The sequence below is a fragment of the Triticum dicoccoides genome, chromosome 3B (assembly GCF_002162155.2).
Source record: "Triticum dicoccoides isolate Atlit2015 ecotype Zavitan chromosome 3B, WEW_v2.0, whole genome shotgun sequence".
NCBI lineage: Eukaryota > Viridiplantae > Streptophyta > Magnoliopsida > Poales > Poaceae > Triticum > Triticum dicoccoides.
Window position 1 is genome coordinate 83,452,779 of NC_041385.1, and position 20,682 is coordinate 83,473,460.

Sequence of the window (20,682 nt, forward strand, 5' to 3'; positions counted from 1 at the left end):
ACCCGCCCGATGCAAATCAGTTTATGACAGCCAGAACGGGGGGACCGGCTCAGCCTCGGGAGATGGTACCTCCTCATGGAAACATGGCGCCGCCACGTTATGTGCCGATACCGCCGGGTCACTTTTCCAACCCCATGGAGAACTTAATCGCAGCATCAGCGCGTCTGGCGGCTCTCCTAGTGGACGGTGATGATCCAACAACGGTGGAGACCCGGAGAATCAGGGAACTTGTCCAGACGGCCCTGGCTCAGTAAGAGACCTATTCTTATAGCCAGGATAGGATTCATTCAACTCCTCCGCCTTGGTTAGCACCGCCTCGTCAGAACTGGAGCCCGAGTTACAGCAGGCACATGGAATCTGAAGCTTTATCAAGCAACACCCAACACCGTAACCAACATGGTGGCTGTAACCCGGTGCAAGACCGAGTACGTCAGGAGAACGAGCAGGCGGCTCAGCTGGCGGCTCAACAGGCGGCTCATCAGGATATTCCGGAGTATCCAACGACTTCTGTTGAGACGGGAGTAGCCACCAGAACCGGTGGTGTTCCTTGTTTGGTACCGGCTTTGCGCAACGTGCGCCTGCCGAAGGACTTCAAGGGACCTCGAAAAGTGCCAAATTACACGGCCGACTTACAGCCTGGAGCATGGATTGAGAGTTATGAGATGGCCATGGAGCTGTTGGAAGTCAGTGACGCGGCAATGGCTAAATATTTCACCATGATGTTAGATGGAACGGCCCGGTCTTGGTTAAAAATCTTACCACCCAATTCCATTGGTTCGTGGGAGGAGTTAAAATCCCGTTTCATCCAGAACTTCAAGGACACCTGTAAGCAATCTATGTCAATCATGGACTTGACGAATTGTAAGCAGGGGGAGGGTGAATCCACCACCCATTGGGTACGCCGGGTCAAGGAGATAATTCATTCATCTGATAAGATGGATGCCGGTTCTGCAGTCCTCATGTTGGAGAAAAATTACAGCTTTGAGCCGCTGAGGCAGAAACTGGGGCGCCTTAAGTGTGACTGCAAGGATATGGGTACGCTAATGGTAGCTTTAATCAAATATGCCGATTCTGATAGTACCAAGGATCCCGTGTCTGACGATGAGAAGACAGGGAAGGGAAAAAGGAACGGCAATGGAAAGGGTCAACAGCACAACCCGGTGAATCAAAGCGGCAATAAGCGTAAGGCGGACGGCAATCCGGAGCTTGTAGCCAACGCTAATACACAAGGTAACAATCAGAGACATAAGGGTAAGTGGCCTCGATCCGGCGGGTCAGGCCCATCTCTTGAGCAGCTACTCAATGAGCCCTGCCCGAAACACGGCACTCGGGAGCACCCCGCTACACACCTGCGGAAGGATTGCGCGATCATGAAGACGTTTAAAAATTCCAATACCTTTGATGGCAGTCATGGATCTGGCGGCGGTTCAGGGGCTGGCGGCTTTCATGGCCCGGGCGGCGGTTGAAACTCCGGTTTTCAGGGACAGCCGGGTGGAAATAATCAGCAGCAATCTGGTCAGGAAGGACAACAGCAGCAGCAGTCGGGTTATCAAAGCCATCCGAAACAGTTGAGCGGTGGGCAGTACCATGTGTTTACCACTAGCTTATGCAAACGTGACCAGAAAGCTCATAAGAGGGCCGTAAATTCGATTGAGCCGGCAATTCCTCGTTATCTGAGATGGTCAGAGCAACCCATTATATGGAGCAGAGAGGATCACCCTCCATGAGTCGATAATCCGGGTTAGTTAGCCTTGGTGGTAGCACCCCAGGTTGGTGGATATAAATTCACTAAGGTACTCATCAACGGAGGTAGCAGCATCAATATCCTCTACTACGAGACTTTTCAGCGCATGGGGTTGACTAAGAAGAATCTGAGAACATCCAACACTGTTTTCCATGGGGTGGTTCCAAGCAAGTCGGCTTACCCAGTTGGCAAGATTGAATTGGAGGTGGCCTTTGGAGATGAGTATGACTCCAGGGCTGAGAAGTTGACGTTTGAAGTGGTCAAAATCAAGAGTCCATAGCACGCTCTATTTGGGCGACCGGCTTATGCTAAATTCATGTCACGGCCGTGTTACGTTTACTTACAGCTCAAGATGCCGGGTTACAAGGGCACCATCACTGTGCATGGGAGTCGAAAGGTGGCCTTGGAATGTGAAGAAGGCGACGCGACTTAAGCTGAGACTGTGTGTGCCGCGGAAGAGCTCAAATTCTATCAAGACAATGTTGACCTGGCGGATATGACCTCCCTCAAGAAACCAACTATCGAGCATGACCCGGCGTTGAAGTTTAAATCGGTCGCTGAGACAAAGCTTGTTGACTTTACCCCAGGAGACGCCTCTAAGCAGTTCAGTATCAGTGCCAATTTGGATCCTAAATAGGAAAGCGCGCTCATCGAGTTCATCCGTGAGAACTGGGACATCTTTGCATGGAAACCTTCTGACATGCCGGGTGTACCGAGGGAACTCGCTGAGCACACTCTCAATATTGATCCAAATTATAAGCCGGTTAGGCAGTTTCTCCGATGGTTTAACAAAGAGAGACGGAAAGCTATTGGGGAAGAGGTCGCCCGGCTCTTAGCGCTCGGGTTTATTGTTGAAGTTTTTCACCCGGAGTGGTTGGCTAACCCGGTTTTAGTGCTCAAGAAGAACGGCACTTGGCGGATGTGTGTGGATTACACGGACTTAAATAAGGCTTGTCCGGCTGATCCCTTTGCTCTCCCCCGTATTGATCAAATCATTGATGCTACGACGGGTTGTGAACGTTTGAGCTTCTTGGATGCCTACTCTGGTTATCATCAGATCAAGATGGCAGTTAAGAACCAGGAGAAGACAGCTTTCATCACTCCGTTTGGGGCCTTCTGTTATGTATCTATGTTGTTTGGACTCAAGAGTGCCCAGGCGACTTATCAGTGATGTGTACAGAACTGTTTGCACGATCAAATTGGGCGTAATGTTCATGCTTATGTGGATGACATCATGGTGAAGTCCAGAGAAAAGGAAACCTTGATATCTGACTTGAGAGAGACCTTTGACAATCTCCGGGTTTACAAGATGATGCTTAACCCGACCAAGTGTGTGTTTGGTGTACCTGCGGGCAAGCTTTTGGGTTTTCTGGTGTCAAATAGAGGCATTGAAGCTAATTCGGAGAAGATCACGGCGATTACCTCTCTGGCTAAGCCGGCGTGTATCAATGATGTTCAGCGCCTGGCGGGTCGTGTTGCCGCTTTAAGCCGGTTCATAAGCCGGTTAGGGGAGAAGGCCTTACCGCTATATCAGATGATGAAGAAAACAGACACCTTCGTCTGAAGTGATGCTGCTAACACTGCCTTTGAAGATTTAAAGAGACAGTTGTCTGAGCCACCGGTTCTTGCGGCTCCCATTGATAGAGAACCGATGTTGTTATATGTGGCTGCTAACTCGCGGGCCGTCAGTGTTGCCATTGTGGTGGAGCGTAAGGAGGCAGGCAAGGAGCACCTGGTTCAACGGCCGGTTTACTACGTCAGTGAGGTGCTCATTGAGTCTAAACAAAGATATCCACATTGGCAAAAACTTGTTTATGGTGTGTTCATGGCAAACCGGAAGCTGAAGCAGTACTTCCAAAGTCATCCTATAACGGTGGTAAGTTCAGCCCCTCTGGGAGACATCATTCAGAACAGGGAAGCCACAGGATGAATTGCTAAGTGGGCTATTGAGCTTGGGCCCTATGGTTTGAAGTATATGCCCCATACTGCTATCAAATCTCAAGCCTTGGTCGACTTTATCAATGATTGGACAGAGTTGCAGGCACCTGAGGAGAAGCCGGATAATATGTATTGGACTATTCACTTTGATAGGTCCAGGCAGTTAGAAGGCTTAGGGGCTGGAGTTGTTTTAACTTCCCCTCGAGGTGACAAATTTTGATATGTGCTCCGGCTCATGTTTCCCTGTACTAACAATGCAGCTGAATACGAGGCCTTGCTCCATGGTCTCCGGATGGCCAAGGAGATGAATTTGAGCCGGGTAAGGTGTTTGGGCGACTCAGATCTCGTGGCTCAACAGGTCTCAGGCAAGTGGGATTCTAAAGATCCTCTTATGGCGGCTTACCGTCATGAAGTAGATGTTGTAGCTGGGCACTTCAAAGGGTATCAAGTGGAGCACATTGATAGAAGGAAGAATGAGGCGGCTGATGCGTTAAGCCGGTTGGGATCTCAGCATAAGCCGGTGCCGCCTAACACCTTTCTTGACATTTTGCATAATCCTTCTGTCAAGGTACCTACAGAGGAAGAGCTAGCAGTGCCAGACCCGGAGGCACAGTTGGTGGCCGCGCTTCACGTCATCCCAGATTGGACATTGCCATACTTGGCTTATATGACCCGGGGAGAGCTGCCTGAGGATGAGACCTTGGCGAGACAAATTGTCAGACAGTCCAAATCCATGACAATTGTTAATGGCGAGTTACATCACCTTAGTGTCACAGGGGCATTCCAGCGTTGTGTGTCACCTGCGGAGGGTCAAGAGATACTTCGAGAGATCCATGAAGGAGATTGTGGTCATCATGCCAGCTCAAAATCTCTAGTGGCCAAGGCTTTTCGTCATGGTTTCTACTGGCTCACGGCTCATGCTGATGCAGAGGATCTGGTCAGTAAATGTGACGGTTGTCAGAAGTTCTCATGACGGGCTCATGTGTCGGCTCAAGAATTAAGGATGATCCCAATTACTTGGCCGTTCGCAGTCTGGGGGCTTGACATGGTTGGACCCTTCAAAAGGTCTAAGGATAAAAAGACACATCTCCTGGTGGTAGTAGATAAGTTTACAAAGTGGGTTGAGGCGGAGCCAGTCAGTAAGTGTGATGCGGCCACAGCGGTTCAGTTCATGAAAAAGGTGATCTTTCGTTTTGCTTTCCCACACAGCATTATAACTGACAATGGTACTAATCTTTCCAAGGGAGCCATGGAAGAGTTCTGTCAACGAGAACATCTCCGGCTTGATGTTTCGGCTGTTGCTCATCCTCAATCCAATGGTCAAGCAGAAAGAGCTAATCAAGAGATACTGAAGGGTATTAAGCCCCAGCTCTTTGTCCCCTTAAAACGGACTCCGGGTTGCTGGGTGGAGGAGTTACCCTCTGTATTATGGAGCATCAACACTACGCCTAACAGATCTACGGGTTACACACCTTTTTTCATGGTCTATGGAGCAGATGCAGTTCTGCCAAGTGACATCCGACACGACTCACCCCGTGTGGCGGCTTATGTTGAGGCGGACAGTGAACAGGCTCGTCAGGAGGCACTTGACTTGTTGGATGAGGAGCGAGACTTGGCAATAGCCCGCTCGGCGATTTACCAGCAAGACCTGCGCTGTTATCACAGCCGCCGGGTCAAGAGCAGAACCTTTCAGGAAGGTGATTTGGTGCTCCGGCTCATCCAGGATCAATCTGACATGCACAAGCTATCTCCGCCTTGGGAAGGACCCTTTGTGGTCAGCAAGAATCTGAACAACGGGTCATACTACCTCATTGATATTCGAGAGCACAAAGACTCACGTAAGTCGGAGGAGGAGACCCGCCGGCCCTGGAATATCGCCCATCTTCAGCCTTACTATACTTGAGCCACCGGCTCTTAGGATGTATATACTTTTGACGATGTACATATTATATAAAGCAATAAAGCAGGACCTCTATCCTTTTTTCCCATAAAGAATGTTTTTATGTCTTCTTTATCAGGTGGTGGACACTACCAACAGGGAGCAGATCATATCTGAATCCGGCTTTCCCTTTGGCCCGGCTTATGATCATATCTGAATCTAGCCATGATCACTTGGGGGCTTCCTGTTCAAACATAGGTCGTATTCGAACCAAAGAGAACATAGATGTCGATACCCGCTTGATCGGCATACTGCCAAACCCACTTGGGGGCTTCTTGATCATATTTGAATCACAGCTTAACCCTTGTGGGTCTGACGTGGATCGTATTCGAATCAGCGTCATTAAACAACTTTTATGGTCACTTGGGGGGCTTCCTGTTCAAACATAGGTCGTATTCGAACCAAAGAGAACATAGTTGTCGATACCCACTTGATCGGCATCGCCAAAGCCACTGGGGGCTATATGATCGTATCTGAATCTTAGCTTAACCCCTTTGGAACGGTTTACTGATCGTATTCGAATCAGAAGCCTGTGAATGTTGTTTACTATTCATCATAAGTATAACTACTTTGACTATCCTGAGACCTTGTGAAAAGCATTATGAGATGTTTTTTTTGTCTTTCCGATTTAATATTGGTCACACCAGGTTGTTAAGTACCAGGTGAGCATCATATCAGCAGGAAAGATTATCAAAGGATCGCAGGTATGCTATTATGCTTATAAAAGTATAGTCATAACCCAGTCTGTTTATGATGTTTTTTGGTTTGCGTTCCGGGTTATCAATACTTTCCGTGACCCCGGACGCGATAAAATGCCAAGGGAATTTTGCTTGTTTTATGTGCAGAATAAGGCAAGCAAATTTAACACACCAAGGAAATAAAAGCCAGAAATATATAGCAGTGGCGGCTTACGAAAGTGTTAAGCACTAGGAACATGCGCGAAGGCATTACAAACATTGGGAAGTTTTTTCTACCCTATTACAAGACTCCCCGAGTCTGAATAAATGAACCATTGTTTTTTGCAAAACACCTGGCGATTCACTCCTTCGGCGGGCTTGAAGACTCCGGGTTATCCTTCTCCGCTTCTCCGTCGGCTGTTTTGTCCTGGAAAGTTGACGAGGCCCAGTCAATGCCGCTCAAAGCTTCAAACTCAGCTTCATCATCTATTAAACCGGCTGGGTCCACTTCAAGGGCAAAAGTATGCTTACGAATTGGAGGGATCAGGCTGATTTGATCATATGGAGTGTTTGGAATTCTCCGGTTCTCACTGTCATAACCCGATGCATACTTGGTAAGGTCAGTGTCGTGTCCAATAAGGGTTGCCACGGGACGTATGGCTTTGACACAAGCGGTGAAATCATGGTCGTCAAATACAGTACCGTCCTCCTTCAGACTTGGGTATCCAAGGGTAAGGTCGGTCGGGTCTAGTTCTGGGAGCCATGCTTTAGCCCGGCTCAAGGCGGCTACGGCCCCGGCTCTTGAAGACGCCCGCCTTAAATCTTGGATCTGCTGAGGTAGTACAGCGAGGCCCTTCAACACGTCTTGCAGAAGGTGGGGACTGGGATTTGATAAAGCTACAACGGCCAAGGCACGTTGTGACCCGGTGTACAGCTGTTCCACTAGGGTGTAAACAGCCTTAAGCTTGATCAGCATGTTTTGCTTAAGGTTGGTACTCCTGGTGCCTGTGTGTGTACAAGCATAGCAGTAAGCCGGAGGTAACTATTACAATAGTCATTGGAAGATTACAATGTTTGAGGTTTTGCACAGTAACTTACCGAAGATAGCTGAGACCATTTGAGATATCTGTCGTTTTAAGTTGGACAGCTCGGTTGTTGCCTCCGCAAGAGATGCTTCTGCTGTCTCGGCCCGAGTCACCAGTGAAGCCTTCTCATCAGCCCAAGCTTTCTTTTCTGACTCAAAATTTTTCTTCAACTTCTCATTTTCAGAGACACTGAATTCAAATTTGGAGTTGGCCTTCTGAGTTTCAAGTTCTTGAGTTTCCAGACGATTCTTCAGGATAGCAAGCTCGGATTCAAATTGACTTATGGTGGCCTGCATTGACACCAGGTTATGGTAAGGATCACGGTAAGATAACATTCAAGTCCCAAGCACTTTACAAGTAAAGATACTTGGCACTTGGGGGCTAATGTATGCTGAAGAATTTTAAACCTATCATACCGGGTCACACATATTAAGTCTCAAGCACTTTACAAGTAAAGATACTTGACCCTTGGGGGCTAATGTATATTGCAAATTTAAAACTATCATGTTATAACCGAGTTAAATATATTCTCTTTGAACCGGATAAACTAACAAGTAAAGCAGATTTCTAAGTCTACAGCATATTTATTCATAAGCAATAGACTTGGGGGTTGGTACAGTATGTAAGATTCAGGTAAATAGTATAAGTTATACCTCATATTTGTGATGTATTTGTTTCACCATGTCAATTTCCAGGTCACGGTTATTATGCACTTGATTCAGATAGCCCGAGACTATATCACCAATGCTTAGTGAGTATAATCAGTAATGTCATGGTTGGCTTTTTGGCGTTCGGCAAGTTCTTCCTTGGCAGTACATTTGGCAAGGACGGTAGGCCGCCCTGGTTCAACAAACTGAGACCTCACAATCTCAACTTCCGGGTCATTTGTCTTAACCGGACTAGGAGTCTCCGGGTTATCAGAACTGTTGAGAGAGTATCTTCGGCGGGCGGATCAGAGGTTGGCACTGGAATATCAGAAGCCGGTTCAGACGGCGGCTGATGGGTAGAGCTGTCTGGACAAGACGTATTAATCACTGGTTCAGTTACAATCGGGTCTTGGGACGGGTTATTCTTCTTTGCCCTCTTGCCGGGTTTCACTTGCATGTTGTTAGCAAAGGCAGAAGGATGAATACTAAAGCATGGGTAAAGTAAAGCTTAAGGTACATAAGGTTACATTACCCGGGAGTAGTTTTGAAAGTCGGCATGTTTGATTGCATGGATTCGCCAGAAGAAGGAGAGGTATCCTGATAATTGGAGTCAGACAAATTGAGAGGTTGACGAATTAAGCCCGCTAAAGGTAAAACAGAACGTAAATCGGAGATAACCTCAGTCCGACACTTCCTGGTTACGTCAGGTAAGCCAGAGGAGAGTTCCGCATCCTTGTTGTTCCGAGTCTGCCTTCGGTTCTCAAGCTGTTGTTGCTTCAAAAGAAATTGAGGATCTTGATAAGCAAGAGCATGTGAAAATCTTACTTTCCGGGTCACCCTTCAGATCTTTTGCTTTGGCAAAGGCTCTGAGTTGGAGGAGATTATAGTTACCTCTGCATTGGCTACTTGACTGTTCCCTATATCCTCCTGAAGGGGTAGAATGTCAGACAGGTAATGACAAGGGAGTTAAGAAAATTTAAAGATTACCTCTTCATCATCCGAAGAACTATGATCCAATTTGAGTAAGTCGGAGGCGTTGGGTTTCTTCTTCTTTGAGGTTCCCGTCTTGGCAGCTCTCCTTTCGGTTTTCTTGGTCGTCCTGGCTTGTTTGGCAGCCTCATGGTCATATTTGACCTTCCAGAAGTTATCATCGGCCTGTGGAAAAGGATAAGGAATTATGAGTAAAAAAAGAGGTATAATAGAGCAAAGAGTATTTAATAAGATTGATAACTTACCGCAGGGGCCGGGTTCTTCTTGCAAAAGGGAAGTAAGCCGAAGGTGTTATTCGTTACAGTGCCCTCCTTCAGCATCGACTAGGTCATAGCATCCACCACATCATCTGGTAAGTCATCAGGCCTATGGCGTAACGAGTCATCCTTTTCGCCTGTGTAAGTACACATTAAGCCGGAACGGCGGCTTAATGGAAGTACTCGCCAAGTGACCCAGACTCGGACCAGATCGATGTCGTTTAAACCGTTGCCCAAGAGAGCTTTGATCTTCCTGATGGTGGGATTGAGAGGCAGACGCTCAACGGCCGTCAGTTTGTCTGCTAGCGGATGGTTGAACTCAAGGCGCAGGGCGCGAAAGCCGGGCAGAGGCTTCTCATCAGTCGGAGAAGTGTCTTGACAGTAGAACCATGTTTTGTTCCAATCTTTTGGGTGACTCGGTAGCTCAGCATAAGGAAAAAGGCAGTCTCTCCGTCGCTGGATCGAGATGCCTCCAAGCTCAAGACTGGGCCCGTTGGCACGTTCATTTTGCCGGTTCAAGAAGAAAAGTTCCCTAAACAATAGCAGACTTGGCTCCTCTCCCAGGTACACCTCGCAGAAGACTTGGAAATTGCAAATATTTGACACGGAATTGGGTCCGATGTCTTGAGGTCTAAGGTCAAAGAAATTCAAAACCTACCTGAAGAATTTTGAGCCGGGAGGAGCAAATCCCCGGCTCATATGATCCGTAAAAATTATTACCTCCCCTTCTTTGGGTTGAGGCCTCTCTTCAGACGGGTCAGGGGCACGATAAGACATGACCTCCTTTTTTGGCAAGTGGTCAGATTTCACGAACTCAGCCAGTTTACTCTTGGTAACTATGAATGGGACCCAATTGCAGGTCACAGGGGCCTTGGCAGCCTTAGGAGCCATGACAACAATTGGCCTATGAAAAAAATAAGAAGATCTGGTTCAATTTTAACCCGGAAGTAATATCTTAATTATTCAAGGTGGTGGCTTAATAAGGGGCCTAATGATATAAGGATAAATACGCAATGGTATTTAAGCCGCCATACCTGACAAAAGCAGTTCCAACTTCTTAAGGTCATGAGGAGCAAGTAAGGTTTACAGTTCTGTATCATTTATCTAAACCGGCCACATGGACAGTTGTGTGGAAGAGTATTTGACAGAAGTAGTTTTCCGGGTGATACAAACAGGTTTCATAATCTGCTATTGATATGTGAGATCAAAAAATGACACTGACAAGAAAATTTCTAGACCTAAAACTGATGCAGATGAAGTTCAAGAGCTCGAATGGGGCCTCTATGTAACAGAAAGGGATCTATCTACGTCCAAAGTAGGTGCAGAAAACCTATCATATCGGTTTCTACCATCTCTAAAGATCAAGAAAATCGGGGGTAATGGAATCCATGAAAGGGAACTGCTAGACAGCAAATAACGCAAGAACTCGAAGGTCTTAATGTGGATCTAAGAGGCAGGAAAAAGGGGACTTACGGATGCAGGGTTGCAGCGGAAGATTTTCGCGTTACTCTGGTCAAACCAAGTTGATGCAGCTACCGGAGTTGGTGAAGACGAGATCTGCGACAGCGGCGGCGGCAGAGCTCGAGCGACAGAGAAGCAGCAAGAGGAAGAAGATGACTGGAAGGAGGAGAATGGGAAGACCAGGTTCGCGCCTATTTATAAGAGAAGGATAGCTGAGGCGGCGCGAGAAACAAGGAGATAAAGTATATTATCCAGCGGCCCAGATGCCTCGATTCTCAGGATGGTTAGTAAAGGCAAAGATCCGTTGAAGGATATGACGGAGTAAAAATAAGTTTTATTGAAGATGGCATCACGGTGATTTAACCCGGATCCAGATGATGACGTCACGGCGGGTTAAAATTTTCGCGCGAGACAAAAGACTGAAGGACAGTTCCATAAGGTATTTTAAGATTGACATGAACAGGTTCAAATCAATCTGGGGCCTAATGTTGGGGATATAACTATTTGTGTAAGCCGCCAAGGAGGGGCCGGGTTACGCAAAGAAGACTCACCAGAAAGAAGCCCAAGACTAAAGCATGAAGATGGCGGTTCATAGAGGGCTTAAGGCCCACAGGCGACTTAAGGCCCGTTGTAGTAAACCGCCACAGTAATATGACTTGTATCATAAGGTAGAGTTAACTAGTCACCGAGCCGGACACTGTTTATAAGCCGGCCGGGACTCTGTAAGCCGGAGGGCGTCAGCCCGTGTATATAAGGGGACGACCTGCTGGCGGCAGGAAAGGGAGAACAACTGATTGAGAGCCGGGCATAGCGTATCTCGCTCCCTGGTCATCGAAACATCAATACCAACCCAACTAGACATAGGCCTTACCTTCACCGTAAGGGGCCGAACTAGTATAAAACCTTCTCGTGTCCCTTGTCCCGATTAACCCCTTCAAGCTTCCTAGTTGCGATGGCTCCACAACTAAGTCCTTTCACGAGGACATCTGACGTGACAATTCCACGACATGATGCCTATATAATGATCATTTCCTGGATATCGTCATGATTATTTGAAGTTCTATCAATTGCCCAACAGTAATTTGTTTACCCATCGAATGTTATTTTTCTCGAGAGAAGCCACTAGTAAAATCTACAGCCCCGGGGTCTCTTCTTAATCATATTTGCCTTCGAGATCTATTTTTTATTTGCTTTTATTTTCAGATATGTTAATCCAAAAATACAAAAATACCTTGCTGGAATTTTTAGTTATTTATTTTATCTTTCTTTCCCGCGAGATCTATTTATTCAATCTACTACAGTTTTATCTATGTTTTTACCTGTGACGGATTGATAACCCCTCTCTTACGTCGGGTTGCAAGTATTTGTTCTTTGTGTGCAGGAGCTGTTTACGTGGTGTTGCGTGGTTCTCCTACTGGTTCGATAACCTTGGTCTCATCACTGAGGGAAATACCTACTGTTGTTGTGTTGCATCATCCCTTCCTCTTTGGGGAAATACCGACGTAGTTCAAGAAAACATCAGTGCCAAGGTACTTCCTCTGTGGCTGCCGGAGTAGAGGAAGGTTTGGGAAGTTGGGGATGCGATGGGCGGGGGCGCACTGGTGGGGCCGCAATGGCTTGAGGAGGCCCCTCTTGAAGATGCGCGACTCACAAATCAACTTGTCCTCGTCTTTGGTGTATGATTCCATGTGAATGCTTTGCCTCCTATTTTGTGCATTGGCATTGAGGGTGTGCTCATCAAGAAACAATGGCTCATGCACATTGTCTATGCCATCTTCTTCCTCTTCGCAATAAATGTCTTCATGCCATGTATAATCTTGGCTGTCGGGCTCTCCTTGGTTGTCGTGGCTGCCAATATGCTCGACACGATCATCTTGGTTGTGGCCATCTTGGCGTTGGGTATCGTCGGGATTGAAGGCTTGTCCATGGCCCTCAGGGTGGAAGACTTGGCCACAGCCCTCGTAGATGACCTTCTCCATGAAATCTTTGAAGTAGGTCGGGTCATCTTGTGTCGGCGTTGGGTTGGGCGTTCCTGCGAACAGGTTGCGGGCGTCGGGAAGGTTGGCCGTTGGAATCGCCCGTGGCCTGTGCGTCCTGGTGGCCGACTAGCCGACGCCGGACCCATGCGTGGCGTTGAGGTCGATGTTGTCCATGGTGGTGGGGTGGCCGGCGCGATCACGCTAGCGTCTGGCGACATGGAGAAGCGGGTCACACCATGGTCGTGCTTCGGGTGGAGACCACCCATCTGCGGTTTTGTGGAGCAACTCGACTACTGGCCCTATGGAAGGAGAATGGCTGACGAGCATGTGCTCGCCGTGGCTATGGCGGCGGCCGTGAGGATGGCGGGTGCGGGTCGGCTAAACCCTAGCATGAGGAGGGTATGCTGCGTCGCTGCCTGCTTGGTCTTGGCGATGAGGGCTTCGTTATCCTCAGAGACGGCCTTGTGTTGCACGGCGGCGACGTCATGGGCGGCCTGGCGACAGTTTTCCTCTCCGCCGCAGCGGCCCTCGAACCAGCCCTCTTGGTCATTTGTCGGGCGAGCTCCTCCGGCGAGAGCACCTTCTTGCGTTTCTTCTTCTTCGGGGCCGCTGGAAGGGCGACAGTAGCCATGGAAGGAGTGGGAGGTGGGAGGGTTTTTGGGAGAGAAAGGGGAAATGAGAATGTTGTGTCCCCGACGGGCGGACCAGTCGGAGGGCAAGGGCGCGTGTCGCGCGTGTCCGCATTTTGTCTATTTTGGCGCAAATGCGGCCCAAATTTGGGCCGGAAATGTGTCATGGATGGATAGAAAAAGGATGCCCATCCGTTCGCGGCATCGCGTTGGGCCACATTTTCTGTCCGTTTCGACCTAAACGGACAGGGACGGACCAAATGCGGTCGTGCGTTGGAGTGTTGCTGAAAGGGTTGATTGCTGGATGTTAGTGTTGGTTCCTAGAGGTGGCTTATTCACATGTGGTCGTCTCGTCATGTTGCGCTCCTAGTTGGGGGTGGCTTTTAGATTCACTAGCAAAAGGTCCATGCATTGCAACGGGAAAAAAAAATTCAAACGGCCATGACCATATTTTACTTCATCACCAAGATACACTATCACTCTCAATTTCCTGAAATCATGAACAATTTTTAAACTCGTGCACATATTAAAAATCATGAACATGTTTACAAATTTTCGAACATTTTCTAAAATGAAGAACATTTTCTGAATTCATGAATATTTTATACTATTTACAACATGTTTTAAAAATTGTTATCAAAAAAAATCTTGAATCACCGAACATTTCTAGAATTGGTGTACAATTTTTGGAAATTGGGGAACAACTTTTGAAATTCACGAACATTTTTTTCATTTGACAAATGTTTTTTGATTTAAGAACATTTTTTGAAATGCATGATCATTTTTTGGATCATCTAACAATTTCTGAATGAATAAACTATATTGTAAGTCACAAACAGTTTTTGAATTATTAGGATGTTTTTTCATCCATGAACATTTTCTGAATTGGCAAAAAAATCAATTTCATTAACATCTTTTAATACAAGAACCTTTTCAAAAATCAAGATCAATTTTTGATTTCCAGAACATTTGGTATCAAAATTCAAACATTTTTTGAATAAGAAAATATTTTTTTGACAAAATCACGAACATTCGTTAATACACAAATATTTTATGGTTTCTAAAACATTTTATTTCAAAGTTCCAATTTTTTGAATTTTCGGAAATTTATTGAAATCCCAAAAGAATTAATGTAAAAAAACAGAAAAGGAGAAGGAAATGAAAATAAAAAAACGAAATTTAGAAAGCGCGCTGCCCGAACATGGGCCGGCCCAAACAGGCACGCCGTGTCTTCTCCCGACGTGTTGAGCGTAGTATAGGACGTCCCTACTGTATTGGCCCCAGATGGGGGACTAAAATGTGTGATTTTTCTTTCTATCAATTATAAGTGACATTGGTGGGTAATATTTTGTAACTTCATGGGCAATCTCCATGACGTACCACCAGAAACCAGAAGCAATAGCCCCTTAATTATTACTAGCAAAACGGCTCGTGCGTTGCAACGGGAGAAAAAATTAAAATCGCCAATGGCTATGACCATATTTTGCTCCATGACCGAGATACACTATCACTCTCATTATCTTGAAAACATTATTTTATTTTTGAATATCATGAACATATCTGAAACTGTGAACATTTGTCAAATTCTTGCACATTTTTACAGATTTCAAACATTGTATACTATTTCAAAAAAGTTAAATTGTGAATATTTTTAGGAAATTTGTGGGATAAATCTTGAAAATCAAGAGCATTATTTTATTTAACGAACATTTTTTAAACTGCACGATCATTTTTGAATCGACAAAAAATTTGTGAACCAGTAAACTATTTTGTAAGTCACGAAAAAAATTTGAAATTTGAGGATATTTTTCAGTTCATGAACATTTTTGTATTGACAAAATTTTGCTCAATTTCATTAATATTTTTTAATAGACGAACTCTTTTACAAAAGCATGAACCTTTTTTGCTTTCCCAAATATTTGTTTTCAAAATTGCGAACATTTTTTGAATATGTAGACATTTTTTACAAACACGAACATTTTCTGAATCTACAAACTTTTTGCATTATTAAATATTTTGTTCGAAAAAACAATTTTTCAAAATTTTGGGAACTTTTTTAAGTCCTAACTTATTTGTAGAAAAAAAGCAAAGAGAGAAAACAAAAAACAAAAATAAAAACAAAATTTTAAAGAAGGCAACCCGGACATGGGCCGGCCCAAATGGGCACGCTGTGTTTTCTCCCAGCGTGATGAGCGCAGTATAGAAGGTTCCTACTACATGGGCCGGCCCAGGCGGGGATTCCCCTACGTGAAGCGTGTTTTATCAGTTATAGGTGGCATCGGTGGGTAATATCTTACAATTTTTGGACAATTTCGGTGACGTACCACCGGAAGCAATAGCCCCTTTATTATGCAATCTCACCAAACCAGCCAACCCGAAAGTTAGACCAGATATGGAGGAATCCTGATCCAGGAAGTGTAAAAATCAACGTGGATGCTCGTTTCATGTTGATACATTGGCAAGACTTGTGGAGCCGTTGCGAGAGATGAACATGGAAACTTCATTGCAGCGGCGAGATGGGTTCTGCCTCATGTTATTTCGGTAGATTCCGCAGAAATAAATGCAATCAGGTATGGATTAATCCTTGCTGCTAATATTGAGTGCTCCAAAATTGCTATCGAATCAGACAACTTGAATGCTCTTGAGGTGGCTTCAAATCCAGAGGCATACATGGGAGGTGATGCTGCAGTTATAACCGAAGCAACAATGTTGGCGATGGAGTTTTTAGCTGTTAGCTTTGTTCGATGCTGTAGGGAAGCCAACCTCGTCACCGATTGCTTGGTAAAACATTGCTTTAAATGTAGAGCTTCAGAATATTGGGACTCCTTTCCCCTGACTTTATTCTTCCAAAAATTATAAACGATATGGCCATTATTTGAGGAATAAAATTGTTGATGATTCCGAAAAAATAGCCCCTTTATTATTAACTAGCAAACATGCCTGTGCGTTGCAATAGGAGAAAAAAAATATGTGCCCGCGCCTAAAAAATGTCTCCGAAAATAAACCATATAAAGAATACATGTTGCAAACGCCACAAGCAATTTTGGTGACGTACCGCCAGAAGCAATAACCCTTTTCTCAATACGGAGACTCGAGAAGGAAAAAATGAATCTATTTTTCCACTTAGCGGTGGTATGGGGGAAATATCACCAACTTTAAGGGTAATTTTGATAACATAGAACCAGAACCAATAGTCACTTTATTATTATATATATACTACTCAAAGAGCATGTGGGTTGCAACAGGAGAAAAAATAACACATGTTCCTAATCCAATAATCATGACTCAAGACCTCAATAGGTCCACGTTCATTATTTGCTTTCTCGACATGTGCGTGTCAATCCTGATGCATCTCTCTTTCTCGACATAATATCAGAAATTTGCTTTCTTTGCCCCTGGAAGGTTTTGTCATCGCATGCATGTGTGGTTATAAATGGTTTCTTTCTTCTTTAATTTGGTTTTCTTGAGTTGTTCATTTTCTATCTAGATCTGCAGCGAGAAGAAATAAAGACTGATCGTGCACTTTTTGTTAAGGTTGCACCCAAAATAACATTTTAAAAATGTTTAAAAGGTAAAATAACATAATATTCAGATTCTACACATTTTTTTAATCAAATTTCATATATAACGCATTAAAATTGGAGTTACGTTTTAAAAGAGATAACTATTTATTAAAAAACATATGATATAAACTGCGTGTTGAATTTAGGAAACAACAAGGGGCTCTTTACAAAATGCAAAATGTTTTTAGTTATCAAAAATTACAGGGGGGTTTCTGCAAAATGAAATGCTTTTGTCTGTTTATCATTTAAAATTGTATTGGGGCTTAATTACCAGTAACTATAGGGGGTTTTCTGCAAAACGACATGATCGACGACCAAAGCCGGTCTTGCTTTGTTATTAACTAGCAAAAACGGCTCATGCGTTGCAACTGGAGAAAAATATATTATAATCTTCAATGTCCATGACCATATTTTGCTGCATCATCGAGATACACTATCATTCTCATTTTCGTGAAATTGTGAACAATTTTCAAAAATCATGAACATTTTTTAAACCCGTGAACATATATAAAATTGTGAACACAAATTCGTGAACATATTTACAGATTTTTGAACATTGTCTAAAATAATGAACATTATATACTATTTGTAAACCATTTTTTCTTAACTGTGAACATTTTCTAAGGCATTTTCCTTGAATAAACGAACATTTCTAGAGTCGAGAACATTTTTTTGGAAATTGGTGGAATGATTTTCTGAAATTCGCAAACATGTTTTTAATTTAATGAACATGTTTTGAAATGCATGATCATTTTTGAACCACCGAACACTTTATGAATCAATAAAATATTTTGAAAGTCATGAACAGTTTTTCAATTGTTAAGATATTTTTCAGTTCATAAATATTTTTTCAATTGGTGAAATTTTATTCAATTTGATTAACCTTTTTTATTACACGGTCTTTTTTATAAAAATCATAAGAAAAATTCATTTGCCGAGCATTTGTTTTCAAAATTGCGAACATAATTTGCAAACATTTTTTAAAAACCTGAAACATTTTGTGAATCTACAAACATTTATGAATTATTAAACCTTTTGTTTCAACATTCTTATTTTTTTAAAGAATTGGAACAATTTTTAAGTCCCAAAATATTAAGAAAAACAAAGATGGAAAGGAAAACGAAATTTAAAAAACAGACCGGCCCAAACAGGTGCGCTGTGTCTTTTCCCTGCGCGCAGAGTGCAGTATAGAATTCCTACTGCATGGGCCAGCCCAGGCGGGGATTCCTCTGTGTGAGAAGTGTTTTATCACTGGCATCCGTTGATAATATTTGACAACTTCGGAGGCAATTTTAATGACGTGTCGCCAGAAGCAATAGCCCTTTATTATTACATATAGATAGATATAGATTAAGTATAGATACAGGTAGTATATAGATAGATATATAAGGTATAGATAGATTAGGTACAGATATAGATATAGATTTTATTGCTATCTTTTTATCACAGGGGTTTCCCTGGTACTTTGTTCATCTTAGGTGTGGTGATATCAGGTTTTCGTCCCGTAACATATGTTTCTTGGTCGATCATCTATGAGGGGTCCCAAGGCCCAGCGACCGCTACTGCGCGGGCAGCCGTTCGAGCGGGCAAAGATAAAGACTATGAGAGCATCTCCAACAGATGCGCTAAATAAGTCGTGCACTTAAGAAAAACGGCTATATAGCGCGCTCGACCAAAAGTAGCGCTCCAGCAGACGCGCTATAATCCTGCGCGCGGTAAACAAGGTTCAACACGCTGGGAAAACTGCATCGCGCGCTGTGTATTTGATGCGCCCACTCGTGCGCGCTGCAAAATCTGAGCTGCTGCAGTGGGCCCTTTGGATTGGGGCCGTATTTTTGTGCATCTGAAAAACCTCTTCGTCGCACCCGCGTGTAAAAATATCATTTTGACGCTGCAAAAGAATTGTACCGCGCCGAGGAGAAATGCGTCCGTCGGAGATGCTCCGAGCAGCGAGTGTTTTCGGGGAACTTTCGTGCTGGTCCGAACCGTACAATCGACTCCAAAGTCTAGTCTCATGTGGCCTGCTGCTGCTGGCAACGGCCGCTGCCCGCTGCCTCCCAGAGTCCCAGTCCAGTCTCTAGTCTCATATCATAGTCGCTCTAAATCGTGGAATTCTTGGAAGTGCAAGCTCCAAAGTCAGTCGAGTCTCCCCAGCCGGCGTACCCCGCATGACCCGCCAGAATCATCTAACCAAAACCCCAAAGTACCCCTTGATCCAGCGCTTTCTCTCCCGGCATCAGCGAGGATATTTTCGTCATATTTTACATATATAAGTAACTGCACCAACACGCACGCACCACCAAGTCTCCTAAACGAGTGGAGCCGAGCGCGGTGTGCAGCTAAGCTAGCTACGGTCTTTCTTTTTTGCTGTGCGTGCAGTGCAGCTACGATCTACGTACCGTGCCGTGGCCATGGGCGCGCACCCCGACGCCAAGGACGACCCGCGGTTCCCATGCCGCCGCCGAGCCTGCGTGCACCCACCAATTCCACCGAACACGCCGCCACAGGTGCCCAAGCCCAACACCAGTCGGCTGGTGGACGCGCCGTCGAGCTACGCCACGGCCGGCAAGGTCCTGTTCGTCGCGGCCGGGGCGTTCGCGGGCGTCCTCCTGGCCCTCATCGCCCTGCACCTCTACAACAGCGGCCGGCGCCAGCGCGCGCGAGATCGTCGCCGCCTCAACCGCAGCCTGGCCATCTACGTCGGCGACGCGGACGAGGAGGCGCCTTCGCCGCGGGGGCTCGACCCCGCGGTGCTCCGCGCGCTCCCCGTGGTCGCCGTGGCCGTCGGCGCCGGGGACTGCGCGGTCTGCCTCGCCGAGTTCGAGCGCGGCGAGGAGGCGCGCGCGCTGCCGCGGTGCGGCCACCGGTTCCACGTCGAGTGCATCGATGCCTGGTTCCGCGGGAACTCCACGTGCCCCCTGTGCCGCGCCGCCGTCGAGGCGCCGGACGACGCCGTGGCCCATCCCGAGGTGCGCGTCGATGTGGCGGCCGACGACGACGCCGCGGCCAAGGGCGGAGTGCCGGTGATAATCGGGCGGCACGGATCTTGACAAGACGAGGCGGGTCTTTCCTTCCGCCCGATCCGTTTCCTTCTGACGTGGATGCGAGGAAGCTTCCTTGCTCCTTCCGGCACAGATGTGCACCAGCGTCAAGGACCATCATCAATTTGGGGCGCATTTATTCCATCTGACTGAATATATTTTTGTTGGTGATGCTCGGTGTGGCTAATTTTCTAGTACAAATTTAGCACGTGGAATTTTTTTAAGGTGAATTTGGCGCACAGATAGTATTACACTAGAAGAAATGACGCGCTACGACCCGGCGAAAACCCAAGGCCCAACCTCACAGCAACTCTAGCAGACCTCGCAAAAAGCTCCGATCCGTAAAATAACCGTCAAAATGCGGGTCGGCGCGGAAAATCCCGCCCGAATAGACCCCGCAAACGCGGCCGGCCCGCAAAAATTTTTGAGGGACGCGGTAAAAACTTGATCCCAACCCGCGAATACGCGGGTTTCCTTCCCGGCCCGTCAGTGCCCTGTATATAGCGGGAGCGATTGGTGGGGAGGACATTTGAGCCCGCGCTTTTCCCACCAACCACCTCCCCTCTTCCCCTCGCCCCGCCGCTGGGCCGCCGCCCAAGATTCCGGCGAAAGTAGCCGGCTGGAGCACGCCGAAAGGCCGCCACACACACGAGGTTGCCCTCCGTCCCCCTTCCCATCCTGCGTCGGCGGGCCGGGAAGTTGCGGATCTGCGGCCCTTCATCGTGGGCAGTC

General features: G+C 46.1%; 1 protein-coding gene across 1 annotated transcript; it reads left to right on the forward strand.

The window, feature by feature from the left end:
* Window positions 1-19,236: 19,236 nt before the first annotated feature.
* On the forward strand, window positions 19,237-20,121 carry LOC119280863 (RING-H2 finger protein ATL2-like). The gene has a single exon (XM_037561565.1). It carries the CDS (start codon window positions 19,321-19,323, stop codon window positions 19,957-19,959), a length of 639 nt encoding a protein of 212 aa, XP_037417462.1. The 5' UTR covers window positions 19,237-19,320; the 3' UTR covers window positions 19,960-20,121.
* The last annotated feature ends 561 nt before the right edge of the window (window positions 20,122-20,682 follow it).

What these genes read in the sequence shown, in the direction of transcription:
- LOC119280863 (XM_037561565.1), top strand. Translation starts at nt 19,321, where the DNA reads ATGGGCGCGCACCCCGACGCCAAGGACGACCCGCGGTTCCCATGCCGC.